General features: G+C 35.1%; 2 protein-coding genes across 2 annotated transcripts in view; one reads left to right on the plus strand and one right to left on the minus strand.

Moving 5' to 3' along the window:
• Window positions 1-12,923, plus strand: polr1e (RNA polymerase I subunit E). Its single transcript, XM_084097424.1, has 12 exons — window positions 1-201; window positions 470-573; window positions 672-748; window positions 830-915; window positions 1,390-1,442; window positions 2,200-2,344; window positions 2,434-2,544; window positions 2,619-2,715; window positions 3,297-3,430; window positions 5,103-5,184; window positions 5,306-5,437; window positions 9,813-12,923. Exons 1-12 carry the CDS (start codon window positions 144-146, stop codon window positions 9,970-9,972), a joined length of 1,239 nt encoding a protein of 412 aa, XP_083953550.1. The 5' UTR covers window positions 1-143; the 3' UTR covers window positions 9,973-12,923.
• The window catches only part of fbxo10 (F-box protein 10), a 19,387-nt gene continuing 14,724 nt past the window's right edge, over window positions 10,396-15,058 (minus strand). Inside the window, exons 10-11 of the mRNA XM_084097414.1 lie at window positions 14,592-14,773; window positions 10,396-13,206 (exon numbers count right to left, since the gene is read on the minus strand). Coding sequence (XP_083953540.1) covers window positions 13,029-13,206; window positions 14,592-14,773 — 360 coding nt within the window. The 3' untranslated portion in view covers window positions 10,396-13,028. The remainder of the gene's footprint in view (window positions 13,207-14,591; window positions 14,774-15,058) is intronic.

Raw genomic sequence — 15,058 nt, forward strand, 5'->3', positions numbered from 1 at the left:
TTTATTTTTCAGTATCTTAGAATAACTAATTTGTGGGAGAGGATATAAAATGTCATTTTGTTCCACACTCCATACCAGTCGGTGGCGGTAATACACCATTTTGTTGTTTGTCGACCGCCAATAAAATTTCAAAGAAGAAGAAAATGGCGGAGACATGTACATGGAAATCATGTGAAGAAACGGGAAAGGATGCGTATATTGGTAACTTTTTAATATCCGAATCATCATAGGTGTACTAAAATATATTGTCGGTGTTATTGGTTGACTCTTATTTATTAAAAATACCCTTCCATCTTTGTGTTTGATGAACCCACGTGGAAACGCATCATGCTCGTGTCCAAATCAAACAATGTATTAACGTAACGTTACTCAGTTGAATAGATTGTTGGCTAAAATAGTCATAAATCATTGCTAGATGTTTGTTGTTAAGTCGTTTCCATATTTTTAAGTCACAGTCTTGTCATTGTAGTTAAATTCTCTAATGGACTCGTGAGAAAAGCAAAGCATCTGGACTTCAAACTCTTCAAACACGAAGATGGAGTCAACCCCAGAAAGAAAAACAGACGGATTGTGGTAAATCTACCTATGCAGATTGAAACCATTTTTATTTTAGGTCTTGAAGTAAATCTGGCGAATGTTGTGTTAAGAAATATTTTCTGTTCCCATGTTAGGTTGCAGAATCAAACAGACTCCCCTATGTTGGGAGCAACTTTGGGCCTGGGTCATCGCAATGTAATAATCTGTGCAGGTGAGGTGATCTGTATAAAAAACTGATTAGTTGAATGATAACTGGATCTCTGAATAATGGGATTGTAATGGTCGTTAACAGGTATTTTGTGGGAGTTCTGGACAAGAGCACTATGCAAATGAATGTTCACAATGCTCAGCTGTTCAATATGCTGCCTCTTATACCAGGTAAATATGGTACATTTGTAATGTATGATAATAGTGGCATAACAGTTTTTTTCAGGGCTTTTCATGGTCATGGAAAATGATTAGAAGGTTTAAAATGGTTGTTTTCAAGCTTCAAAGTCATTAATTATAATAAAGTCTATTGATATTAATTTATTGTACAGTATGTTATATTATTATTATTGTATAATAGTTATGATTTTTAGTGAATAATCTAAAAATACATTTAGCTCCATACTGAAATATCTTATCAGCTTGAGATTGCTTCCTGTCCTTATGTCAAATTAAATCTTTAATGATTGGAAAAGTCATTTATTTGTCATAAGGTTTGCAAAAAATGTATTTTATTATCATGGCTCCTTTGTAATTATTTAACAGAATAGTTGTTGTCTACAATAGAGATAGGAGCCATGTGCATTGTCTTTTGTTAGACAGGATGTCAGTGAAAGAGAAGTTCATTGTTGAGTGTGTCTTCAGGTGAATCCGCAGCAGATGACAACACAAAGCAAGCTGAGACATACAGAGAGAAGGTGAGTAACTGAATATGTGCCTTTCTTAGAAATTTATTTTTATATTCATTTGGTTTTGTAAAATGTTTATACCATTATCAAGTCAAAAGCACTTTTACAAATTTGAATATTTTTTAAATGTTATGTTATATATTTTTTGGGGGACTAAAAACAACTAACCTTGCCTTATTATAAAATTATCTTAAATATTAGGTTGGCATTAGACAGAAGTTTCTATCATAATTTTCTTCTCTATTGACACATCAGAGGGAAATGGCTTTTCAAATGAGGAAAACATTTTGTTCAGTGGGAATTGATTGTATCGTTGTTGTTATTGGATTATATAATTTATAATGAACACTGCAATTTTCCATAAAAAATAAGAATTGATCATTTTGATTTCATGCTGACTTTAAGAGACTTGTTCACCTTAACACTTGAATCTTGAGAGTTGGCAGAGATTTTTTTTTTTTTTCCTCCTGCCAATGGTTAGACAAATAAACACATGCAGTTAACAACTTTTGTCTCAGAGTCATGTGGTCTAAGAAATTACTAAATAATATTCCAAACTACCTATGGTTAAATCTTTCTTTTGAAGAATTTCATCTTTTTGCTTTTCATCTTTTTACTTCATTATGAAATGAGAACAGTTGAATCACCCTTAGACGCTTGTCTTTGAGCCCCCCCAAAAAATCTAAAAATGTACTTCAATTAAAAAATGAAAAACATCATTGAAGAAGTCATAAACCATATGTGTGTTTTCTCTGTCTGGGCACAGGTGGATGCTCTCATTGAAGCATTCGGGACGACTAAACAGAAGCGTGCTCTGAGCTCCAGGAGACTCAACGAGGTGGGCAACGAAATGCTTCAGGAGGCTGTGGCACTGGCTGCCAGCAACGTCATAGATCGGAAAGGAGTGGAAGGTAAGTAGCAGTATGGGTTTTCACAATTCATGACTAAATTGCGCATTGAAAAGGATTAATAGCAATGGTTCTTCAATTCTGTCTCTAAGCTCTGCGTAATGAAGTGAATGAAAGTGAGGCAAAGACAGAGACCCCCCTCTTCCTCCCCCCGTGCAACACTGCAGCAGAAAAACCAGAAGATGTATACTCCTTTGACCAATGTATCCTTTTTAGTTCTATATATATATGTTTCTCCACGTCATTTTTTTTGTCAAGATCCCTAACTTTGTTCTAGTGTTGTCTCCAATTGAGTTTGATGCGCTGAAGGATGTTGGAATGAAGATGGCAGCGTTGACCCCTGAAGACCTGCAGAAGATGAGAGCTGAGCTTTGGTATGGAGAACATCATGCCGTTGATGACAAGGGTTTTTTATGACAACACACACATGCCAATTAAAAGTTTTGAAAGAATTATCTTATAACTACCAAGGCTGGATTTATTTGTAAAATAGTAGAGTTGTAAAACATTAAAATCATTACTATTTTAAAGGCACAATATGTAAGATTTTGACTAAAACATGACACAAATCATTAGAACAATGTTATACATTTTGTTGACTTGTGTACTTGCCTTATCCCAAATGTTTCCAATAATGTTTAAATCCAGAGAAATCAGCCATTTAAACCAGTGTAACAAAAATATGCCACTTTTGATCAATTTAATGCATCCTTGCTGGATAAAATAATTAATTTCTTCAAAGAAATGACTGACCCCAAACTGAATGTTTAATAAACTTGAAATATCAGAGAATAAAATTGTGATTCCAGCATGGCACAAGTTTTGAAAATAATTTTACTCCAAAATCTTGGAAATGGCTTGAAAAGTTGTTGGTTTTGGCTATTTTTTAGCTCCAGATTAATGATAGAAATGCTATAGAAATGCTTGTTTTTATTAATAAAAATGTGTTCTCTAGTCCGCAGACTGTTCTTGCACATCTTGAATCACTTCCCAATGAGGACGCAGCTCGTGACAGACAGTCTCGTTGTGCCTGGTACCTGTCCTTCCTCATCAAAGTCTCACTACAGAAACGTAGTGTATCCTACAAATGTGAGTTAAATTCTTTAGTTTGTCTGTGCCAGTAGATGATATGGTAATAATGTATTGATTTCAAGAATACTGGTTGTACGGTTGTTGTCAGAATTATTGGCACCCCTGGTAAATATGATCAAAGATGGCTGTGAAAATAAATCTGCATTGTTCGTCTTTTTGATCTTTTTTTTAAAAAATGCTCAAAAATCTAACCTTTCATTGTAGTAAAATAATTGAAAGTTGGGGGTACATTGCATTATGAAATAAATGCTTTTCTCCAAAACATTTTGGCCATAATTATTGGCACCCCATTTATTAAATACTATTTGCAACCTCTTTTTGCCAAGATAACAGTTTTCTCCTATAATGCCTGATGAGTTTGGAGAACACCACACAAGAGATCAGAGACTATTCCTTCATACAGAATCTCTCCAGATCCTTCAGATTCCCAGATCCATGTTGGCGCTGCTTCTCTTCAGTTCAGCCCACTCATTTTCTATAGGGTTCAGTTTAGGGGACTGGGACGGTCATGGCAGAAGCTTCATTTTGTACTCAGTGACATTTTTGTGTTGATTTTGATGTTTGTTTTGGATCGTTGTCCTGGTGGAAGATCCAACCACGGCCCATTATAAGATTTCTAGCAGAAGTGGTCGGGTTTAAAAAAAAAAAAATGTATCTGCTGGTATTTGCTAGAATCCATGATACCATGTATCTGAACAAGATGTGCAGAACCCTCTAGCAAAAACATACATTTTATCCCTGTTCCATCTGGTGGGTTTGCTGCCAAAAAACTTTATTTTTATTTTTATAACTCATCCTCCATCTGACCATAGAATCTAGTCCCTTTAGAAATTTCAGTGGTGTCTGACACCTGAATATGCTGGAGTTTGTTTCTGGATGAGTGAGGAGCATTTTTCTTGAAACCCTCCCAAACAACATGTGGTGATGTTGGTACTGTTTAATATTTTGTTTAGGCTTTGACCCCAAGACTCTAATCTCTGCAATTCTCCATCTGTGATCCTTGGAGAGTCTTCGGCCTCTCAAAGATTCCTCCTCAATGTGCATTGAGACAATATAGACACACTTCGTCTTGCTGGCAGATTCGTAACATCTTTAGTTGATTGGAACTTCTTAATTATAGCCCTGATGGTGGAAATGGGGATTTTCAATGCTTTAGCTATTTTCTTACAGCCACTTTCTGTTTTGTGAAGCTCAACAATCTTTTGCTGCTAATCAGAACAATTTTCTTTGATTTTACTCATTGTGATGGATGAATGAATTTGGCCTTTGCGTTTCCTATTTATACTCCTGTGAAAAAAGTCATAGCTAGACAATTTCATGTTCCTAGTCATCTAAAAACTTTAAATATTAATGGGAATATAATTCAGAGTTATTTTACTCATAAATGATTCTAGGTGTGCCCATATTTGTGGCCAACGTGTTTTGGAGAAAAAAAACATTTCATAATGTAACTCTCCCTCCTCCACACACACTTAATTATTTTACTTCAAAGGTTAGTTTTTTGTAAAATAAAAATAAAAATAAAAAAATAGATCAAAAGGATAAGCACTTTTTTTTTAGCCATCTTTGATCATATATGGCAATAAATCTGACCACAACTGTACATGCTCATCTTCTTTTATTTTTTTTACCTTTAAATAACCTTATAATTTTCACTCTCTTTTGCAAGTTGGTACTGAGAATGGATGTCCCAAAATCATCAACAACAAAGTGCTGAAGAATTTCACAGTGGAGAGTTTCCACAACGGCCGGTGTGTGTGTATCCTAACTAGGCACAGTCCTGCAGCCTGTTCTGACTTCATTTTTGCCTTTATTCAAAACCTCTGAAATTTCAGACAATGGCCTTTAAATCCAAGTTGTTTCTCTCTACAGACTCAGGAACACAGTGTCGACGTCCATGCGTATGAAACTGGTTTCTCACTGTTTGGCTTTACTGTTGCACATGGGTCATCAGACGGCTAACCTCACACTCTTACACAGAGACATGGACATCAGCGATAACAAGTCAGTCAAATGTATTATTCTACTCATTAACCCTGTAAAGCCTGACATATGAAATCATTCTCAATTTTTTTTTGAAGGGGAACGGTTTATTGAACCTTAAGACAAAAGTTTGCATTTTTTTATTTTTTATTTCTGAGTATCATGTTTGATACTTCAAGCTTTTATGGATCATATAGTATGATATACTAATAGGAGAATATATCCAGTATGAAGGACTAAAAATGACAGAACGAAAAATAAATAAATAAAAGTAGAAATAAATAAATAAATGCAGAAATAATAGTGAAAATAAATACATTTTGGTAATATAAATGGCTATTTCTGTACTTTTACATGTATTTATTTATTTATGCATTTCTATATGTATTTATGTATTTATACATTTATTTATATATTTATTTATTTATATATTTATATATGTATTTATTTATACATTTATTTATTCCTACATTTATTTATTTATACATTTATTTATTTCTGTATTTCCACATTTCTACATTTATTTTTCCCTGCGCATGTATGCTAATTGACCTATGGCTAAGCCACGCCCCCTCCACTCACTCGGACAAACAGTCAACATTCGGTAAAAGGTTATCATCTCGATGTCACCAAAAGGGCCTTAAATATGCATTGGAGGGTTATATTAATAATTTTATTGTTGAGAAGGTCGATAAGCTTCAGCTCCAGACATAGATTTCCAGTTCACAGTGTAAACGTTATAGTTTGGTGCTATTTCGCTTCAAACGCTCGCTTTATACGCGTCCTATTCGCTTTGGATTCAAAATGTTCAAGCGTCGAGCTAGACGCGATACGCGCGAATTTGACGCTCTATTCGCGTTTGGTGTGAGCGCAGAATAATGAACAGGCTGCAATGTCAAGATTGCAATGCTGGAATGTGTGTGTGTGTGTCAGAGAGCGGGCGCGATCGAACAGTGGAAACATAAAAACGTACTCCATTTTGTTCATACAGGACATAATTAAAACTGCGAAGTGTTTAGCCTACTTATATTTGTGTAAAACACAACATTGTGCTTTTGTCAAACTGTAAACTCTTGTCAAACTGTAACCTACAACTGTCACCCAACCAAAATTACACACACACACACGCTGTTTAAAAGCCAAAACTACTTTTGTTGACTGTTTGTCCGAGTGAGTGGAGGGGGCGTGGCTTAGCCATAGGTCAATTAGCATACATGCACAGGGAAAAAATAAATGTAGAAATGTGGAAATACAGAAATAAATAAATGTAGGAATAAATAAATGTAGAAATAAATACATGTATAAATATGTAAATAAATATATAAATACATAAATATATAAATAAATGTATAAATACATATAGAAATGCATAAATAAATAAAGAAGTACATGTAAAAATACAGAAATAGCCATTTATATTACCAAAATGTATTTATTTTCACTATTATTTCTGCATTTATTTATTTATTTCTACTTTTATTTATTTATTTTTTGTTCTGTCATTTTTAGTCCTTCATAATCCAGAGGCTCAAACTCAACAACAATATGCAATTTGGTGCAGTTGCTGATATTTATATGTGCAAAAACTTAGATATAATTCTAATAATGTAAATCTTCATAGCATTATAGCAGACTACAAATGTTAGTTGTCAATCTATATCTTACAGTAATATGTTTTAGGATGATATTTAAATGCTTAGGTTTGTGGTCAAAGCTCTATAGTTTTTTGTGACATAATACAATGCAATACAACGATGACTGAGTGATAAACTTTACTTAATAGCCAGATGTATCATATTTGAAACTCACATTTTAAATGGTTAGTTTACCCCAAAATGAAAATTCTATCATTAATTACTCACCCTCATGTCGTTCCAAACCTGTAAGACTTTCGTTCATCTTCGGAACACAAATGAAGATCTTTTTAATGAAATCTGAGCAATTTCTGTTGATAGTCTACACAACTACAACTTTGACGCTTCAAAAAATTCATAAAGGAATCGTAAAACTAGTCCACATGAATTAAGCGGTCTAGTCCAAATTTTCTGAAGACACTCGATCGCTTTATATGATATTTCTTTATATGATGAAACCTGCGAATGAACCTCATTGTTTTTTTGCGCGTCAAGCGATCATGCTTGAGCTTCCGTTTACCACAACTGATGTGTGAGTTGATATGTTTACATGTGAATAAGAGCCTAAATTCAATCCGTTCATCATATAAAGCAATGGTGTCTCTTCAGAAAATTTGGACTAAACCGCTCAATTAATATGGATTAGTTTTAGAATCTCTTTATGAACATTCAATTGTCAAAGTGGTAGTTGTGTAGCTGTCAATGGAGGGACAGAAATCGCTCTGATTTCATCAAAAAAATCTTAATATGTGTTCCGAAGATGAATGAAAGTTGTACGTGTTTGGAACGACATGAGAGTGAGTAATTAATGAAAGAATTTTTAATTTTTTGGTGAACTAACCCTTTAAGATGAATTTTCTAAAATGATGCATTGTATTGATAATCAAGTAAACCTGTTACTTCAGGCCAGTGAGTGTTACTCTTATGTTTACTTTATAAAAATCATGAAAGATTGAACTGCAAAAAGACAAGTACACTTTTTTTTTTTTTTTGTACCATGTAACAATTTTTTACTAAAAGGGCTTTTATATGCTAAAAAATATAGCTGCAAGCAGCGATGACTGGCCAAAGCCCTGGTGCCACCGCCAGCCCGGTGGCTGTAGGGCAACTGTGCACAATGGGCAATATGCATTTAAACTGGGTACATGTAAAATGATTGTCAAGCTATGAGGCTCCTCCTGTTTCACTTTTTGTCATTACTTTAATCTTTTGCCATGGCAACACCGTTTATATGGAAGCCATTTTCTGCCAAATTTAAATAAATAAATTAAATGATTAAAATTAAAATTAAAACCAAATTAACGATTTCATTACAGAAAACAGTACGCAAAATATGTGACAAAATTGAGAATGAAATTAAATGATTTCATTTTCACAGCATTATCCCTGTCAAATTGAAAAATAAAATGCAATTGGTGATTTCACATTTCATTTTCACTACAGTCTCGAGGCAAGACTGCCAATATTAAAATGAAAAGCCAAACGTGAAAAAGAAAAAAAAAAGTTTTTACAATGCTCTTTAGTAACACTCACGCAATAATAGTGACACAATTCAAATACAAATGTAAATTTTCGTTTTCATTTTAATTCCTCTTTTATTTCACAGTTTTCATTTTCGTTTTCATTTTCAAAGACAACCTGCATGCAAATTCTATGTTAATGAGTGGGAAGTCACGGCTGAAGGGCGTTGTTAGGCACGACGCGAATATGAAACATTGTCCGAGGTTCTCGGTTAAAGCCAGTGGGTATTAATGTCTGGCTATAATTGTTGTAGAAATTGTTACTAAGACTTCTGTACACCCAAATAGTTGAATTTCCAAAACAGACTAATACATGAATGAACCTCATCGATTATGGTCTAGTCTGAGTCTAACATCATAACTAACATGGTCAGGCTGGTTGTTTCCATGTTCTAATGCTGCGGCAGCTTCCCGCAAAAGCTCACTAACAGATTTCGCCATATCTCGTCGTCTCGATTACAATATAATCACATTTAAATAATTTCGTTTCACACATTCAATTCATGCACACGGACGTCGATGACTTCGCTTTACAGAAGGCGTGTCTCTAGCGCTGTTACTAGAATAAGCCACACCCACTCATTAACAGAATTTGCATGCAGGTTGTCTTTGAAAATGAAAACTCTGAAATAAAAGAGGAATTAAAATGAAAACGAAAATTTACATTTGTATTTGAATTGTCACTATTATTGCGTGAGCGTTACTAAAGAGCATTGTAAAAACTGTATTTGTAGTTTCTTTTTCACGTTTGGCTTTTCATTGTAATATTGGCACTCTTGCCTCGAGACTGTAGTGAAAATGAAATGTGAAATCACCAATTGCATTTTATTTTTCAATTTGACAGGGATAATGCTGTGAAAATGAAATCATTTAATTTCATTCTCAGTTTTGTCACATATTTTGCGTACTGTTTTCTGTAATGATATCGTTAATTTGGTTTTAATTTTCATTTTAATCATTTAATTTATTTATTTAAATTTGGCAGAAAATGGCTTCCATACGTTTAAGATATCCAGTATCCATTCACAATTTAACAAACTTCATAGTTATAGATCAGGGCTCACTAGGGGTCCTCAGCAAACTTCCAGGGTTGCCTCAATAAATCATAATTATTTCATTTCAGTTTCAGGTATTCAGTCTTAAGTAATCTTTATTATAATGCAAAAAAAACAAAGTTAAAAAAAAATAATTGAGAACCCCTATAATCTTTATTGTGACATGGTTTCAAATGTTTGTTTGCAGAATGTTGGAGTTGGCCAAGGCCATGGGACTGACCCTGTCCCGTCAGACTGTCACCAGTAGAGAAGGGATACAGGATGAGCACAGGATGGCCTCTCTGGTGCTTCCACTGGTGCATTATGATCGACGGGTGGAACGCAAGAAACGCAAGAGGATGAACTGAGCCGTGGACAGTAGTGCGTTTCTAAGCTGTGTAGAAAGCGGCTATAACTGCATCTCGTTTTGCAGTTTCACAAATGTGCTCAATTTAGTGTTCTTGTAAGATAAATAAAAGACTATTCTGTAAATGGAAATTGCAATTACCTGTGTTCTGATTAGTTTTACAACAACCTGACACAAAATCGGTCCATATTCAGTTTAATTTGCGTTTACTTGAGATGACTGTAATTACACCTGTGTTGATTGACTGTTAATGTCTAGCTTGAGACCACAAGGATTGCTTTACCTGTGAAAAAGGGGTTTTGGGGTTTTTGGAATCAAATCCATATCTATGCAGTATGCAACTAAAGACAAAAACTACAGAAAATAGTCAGTTTTCAATGATAGCGATTATATTTATACTGCACAATAAGTATAAAAACCATACTGTAAAAATAGGCACATTTTAGTAGATACATATTGCACTTTACAAATCAAACCAGCAGTTGGTATGAAAACATTACTAAAATAACAGCCTGCTGTAAATCTAACATAAGATGGCTACCTTTCGATAAATATAAGGTCTAGTGTTCTGGAAGAAAATCCCATCACAAAATCCTTATTTTATTTATGGGCTATGTTCGAAATGGCATACTTCCATACTATCCCTGTATAGCATGTATACTGTACACAGTGTGCAAAGATTCAGAATACCTAACCATCTACCACGTTTTACAAGCAATGCAAAGGCCGTGGAGTAAATTTTCATTTCCAGTATAATAAATAAACTGAAATTACTGCTAAAACACTGTCATTTGATCAGACTGCAAAAGGTTAAGACTTTTTTTACCCGATTAATTTTTAAATGGCAAGTTGACAACTGGATGCCACTCGCAAGCAATGAGGTGATGTGATGTTTACTTGGATTCAGAACAAAACCTACTGTTTTATGTACAGTATATGCTGCACAGCTTTAAATAAATAGTAAGCTAGGATTCCATTCCGAACAAAGCCATGGTCTCTTTTAAAAAAAACAACCCAGTTTCAAGCCCTTTGATAGATAATCCATTCAAAAATGAAAATTCTGTCGTCATTTGCTCACAGGTTTGGAACAACATGAGAGTATGACATTCAGCTACAAAACAAAAAATATTTTAAATAATGTTGGTAATTAAACAGTTTTGGTTTCTATTGACTTCCATAGTATTTTTTGTCTGAGTATTGAGATCATTGGGAACAAAACTGTTTTCTCACCAACAGTATTCAAAATATCTTCTTTTGTGTATCTTCATTTTTGAGTGGACTGTCCCTTTAAATTACAATTCATCATTAGTCTCTTTTTATTCTCATACCTATTAAGGTTTCTGACATCACAACGTTTCAAAAGGGTTTTCATACGATTCTACTATTTAGCTGGAGCGACATATGATAATCTTGCTTACAGTCTTCAAAATAGCAAAACAGCTATCAGCAGTTTTTGCATATCCCAATATTTAGTAAAACTCTTCACCGCTATTCATTTCAAAATGAATGATTCATTGAGAGACATATTGATTCGGTGCCTGTGAAATCACATTTAAGATCTTTAAATTGTCTTTCTTCTGATAAGTTCTTAAAAATTCTCCAAGGGTTGCCAGGTCATTCGGAACTAAACCCTTCAGTATTGTGCACAGGTCCATAAAACTAGAGGGTTTTAATAGGAGAGTTAAATATTGCCAGTTTGCCACTTGTTTGGCAGCAGTACTCAGTGCGTGCATATTTGTTTTTGTCCATTGAAGAATCTCAGCAGAAGCCAGCAGGACTACAATTCCCAAGGTGCACTGAAATTGTTTATCTTCTATTTTCAGCACTGGTTCTGGTCTTTTGGGAAGAGAGAGGAAAAGCCACGTGACATGTCTCTCTCTTCTACTTCTTGTGTCTCTTTCTCCCTCCTGACTTTGTGTGAATGGCTGAAATGATAACAGGCTGTAGGTTCACTGGACAAAGAAATTCATGTGCCTTACTGAATCATATAGGATTTCTTTTTAAATAAAAAAAATTGCTATCTTGATTTGCTTCCAACAATTCTCAGTTTTGTTTCTGAAAAACAAAACAAAAAGCTTTCCGGCACAAATGTATTCTGTATTGGACGGGGCGGCAGGTTTCAGCTGATTTGCTAGCCAAACAGAATTAAGAAACAGGATAAAATACAAACTCCAGTAAGTGTTCATGAACACTGATCCCAGACCAGCTTCACTTCCATTTCGAGAGAGTGAAAAACAAAAAAGGGATGTCTTAAAGGGATAGTTCACCCAAAAATGAAAATTATGTTATTAATTACTTCTCCTTCCAAACACGTGACTTTCGTTCATCTTCGGAACACAAATGAAGATCTTTTTGATGAAATCTGAGCGCTTTCTGTCCCTCCATTGACAGTACACAACTACCACTTTCAAGCCCCAGAAAGGTAGTAAAGACATCATTAAAGTAATCCATGTGACTCTAATTAACACGTGGCCACGTAACAATGTCTGCTCTCGCGTCAACATCACGCGTACATTTTGGTGTGAACGTCTGTTAGGTTAATAATTTGTAAATAAAGTGGTAAATTGTTTCATATGCATAAAATTGAGGTTAAACCACTGGAGTGACATTTATGTTTTACTTTATGTATGGATTACTTTAATGATGTCTTTACTACCTTTCTGGGGCTTGAAAGAGGTAGTTGTGTAGACTGTCAATGCAGGGACAGAAAGCTCTCAGATTTCATCAAAAAGTTCTTCATTAGTGTTCCGAAGATGAACAGTCTTACGGGTTTGAAACGACATTTGGGTGAGTAATTGATGACAGAATTTTCATTTTTGGGTAAACCTTTAAACCATCATAGTTTGATTCCCGGACTACTAAACAAGCTAAAAAGTTAAAAAGTGCTTTTAGATCATTTGGATGTGAAAGTGGTTGAGGCTTAATCCAATTGTTCATCATCCAACCCAGAATGTTGAAGCAGTGCCTTGACCTCCTCTGTTCTTCATGTTGAGGGGAAAATGTTTATGAATTTCCATCTGATCCATCATTGAGCTATAAAGCCGGGAATTATGTACCTCATAAAATTGAGCAAAAGATGCTGCCGTTGTTATGGCAACCGCTTTCTACAGAGGCAGTGATTCTGTTTGTCATGGTGATGGCAAGGTGAGCAGGGAGTGTGGCAGGGGTGACACTAGAGGGGTTAGTATTGTGGGGACGAGGAGGTGGATTTTCCAGGGCCCAAAGGGCTTGTGATCTACAACAGAAAGAGTAGTAGAGGTCAAATATAGTATGCCATATATTATTAGTGATGCACTGAATTTTAAGCAACCATTTAATTCCTTTTTGGCTTTGGCTGAGACAGAGGGCCGAAATCATTGACCGAAATGGTGACATTTAATTGACGTTTCTCCGATGGCGCGTTTGACCGTGTCAGTGTCTTATTTCATGCACATGATGTGGATAAGCTACAACAGATAAATGTGTAGACACAATAGGGCTGGGTGGTCTTCATTTCCATGAACCAAGATATTTTAGTCTATGCTACTTTCAGTTGATAAGTGAACAAAACAACTCTCTTTAAAGGGTTAGTTCACCCAAAAATGACTCACCCTCATGTCGTTCTAAACCCCTAAGACTTCCGTTCATCTTCAAACCAAATGAAGATATTTTTAACAAAATCTGAGCCAGTTCCGTAGTCTCCATTGGCAGCTATGCAACTACCACTTGACGCTTCAAAAAATTCATTAAGAGATTATAAAACTAATCCATATGAATTTTGAGCGGTTTGAATGATTGAGCGGTTTTGCAAATTTTCTGAAGAGACTTGATCGCTTTATATGATGAACAGACTAAATGTAGGCATTATTCACATTGATCAGTGAACATAAACAGAAGCTCAACCGAACCTGCTTGACGCGCAAGAACAAACCTCATTGGTTCTTACGGAAGCTCAAATGTGCTGCGTAACTCATGAGAATGAACCTCATTGGTTTTTCGCGCGTCAAGCGAACATGCTTGAGCTTCCGTTTATCATAACTGATGTGTGTGTTGATGAATGTTTATGTGAATAAAAGCCTAAATTCAATCTGTTCATCATATAAAGCGATCGTGCCTCTTCAGAAAATTTGGACTAAACTGCTCAATTCATATGGATTAGTTTTACAATCTCTTTATGAACTTTTTTAAGTGGTAGTTGTGTAGCTGCCAATGAAGGGACAGAAAGCTCTCTGATTTTAATGAAGAACTTCATTTGTGTTCCGAAGATTTGGAACGACATGAGGGTGAGTAATTGATGAATTGAACAGAATTTTCATTTTTGGGTGAACTAACCAAATTGGGTGAATTGAACCGATCATCTCTTCCTCTTTACTACTAGTTACAGCTTGTGGATATATATTATACACATTTTTATTTGAAGTTGATAATCAAGTAAATTTGATTAATTAACTGATTATAAAATTAACGTTATTTTCAGTTTCAGCTTTCAGCAAAATTACTTTCGGTTTCTGTGTTTTGTTCAATCATTTTTGGAGCATCACTCCAAATCTATATATTATGATATATATTGTAGACATGTTGCCTTTTACTTCTTATAGACTACATTTATAGAGTTTTGTGTCTGTTACGTGTGTGTTCTACCTGGGTCTGAGCAGAGAGTTGTTAAGTACAACACACTCCATGTTCTGTGTGTTTGTCCGTATAGGGGTTTTAGTACACGTAGGGTGGCCCTGATAAACCAGGTTTTCCTGAACCACACCTCGGACCCGCTCCTTTATGGAAATCCCATAACCCCGCAACGCCTGAACGCGATTCCGCAAGACCTGCAGAACAGATAACAAATGTCAGCATCTGATAACAGGAGCCTTTTCAGGACTGCAGATCAAACAGTACAAGGGCAGTGTCAGAAACCTAAGGATTTGCTACATAGCCAATGCTTTTGTATGAATGTAGGCTTTAGTAATAACCATATCAATATTAAATGATTAGCTTATTTCTCAATAAAACAAAAAGTTTATAAAAATGAAGGGGAAAAAAATGCACGTTTAGCAATAAGTTTCCCCCTTCAACTGCTCCATCCGACACAATGTTCTTTCAGCCAACCACCA

This window comes from Abramis brama (genome assembly GCF_963993115.1).
Source record: "Abramis brama genome assembly, chromosome: 2".
In the NCBI taxonomy this organism is placed as follows: domain Eukaryota; kingdom Metazoa; phylum Chordata; class Actinopteri; order Cypriniformes; family Leuciscidae; genus Abramis; species Abramis brama.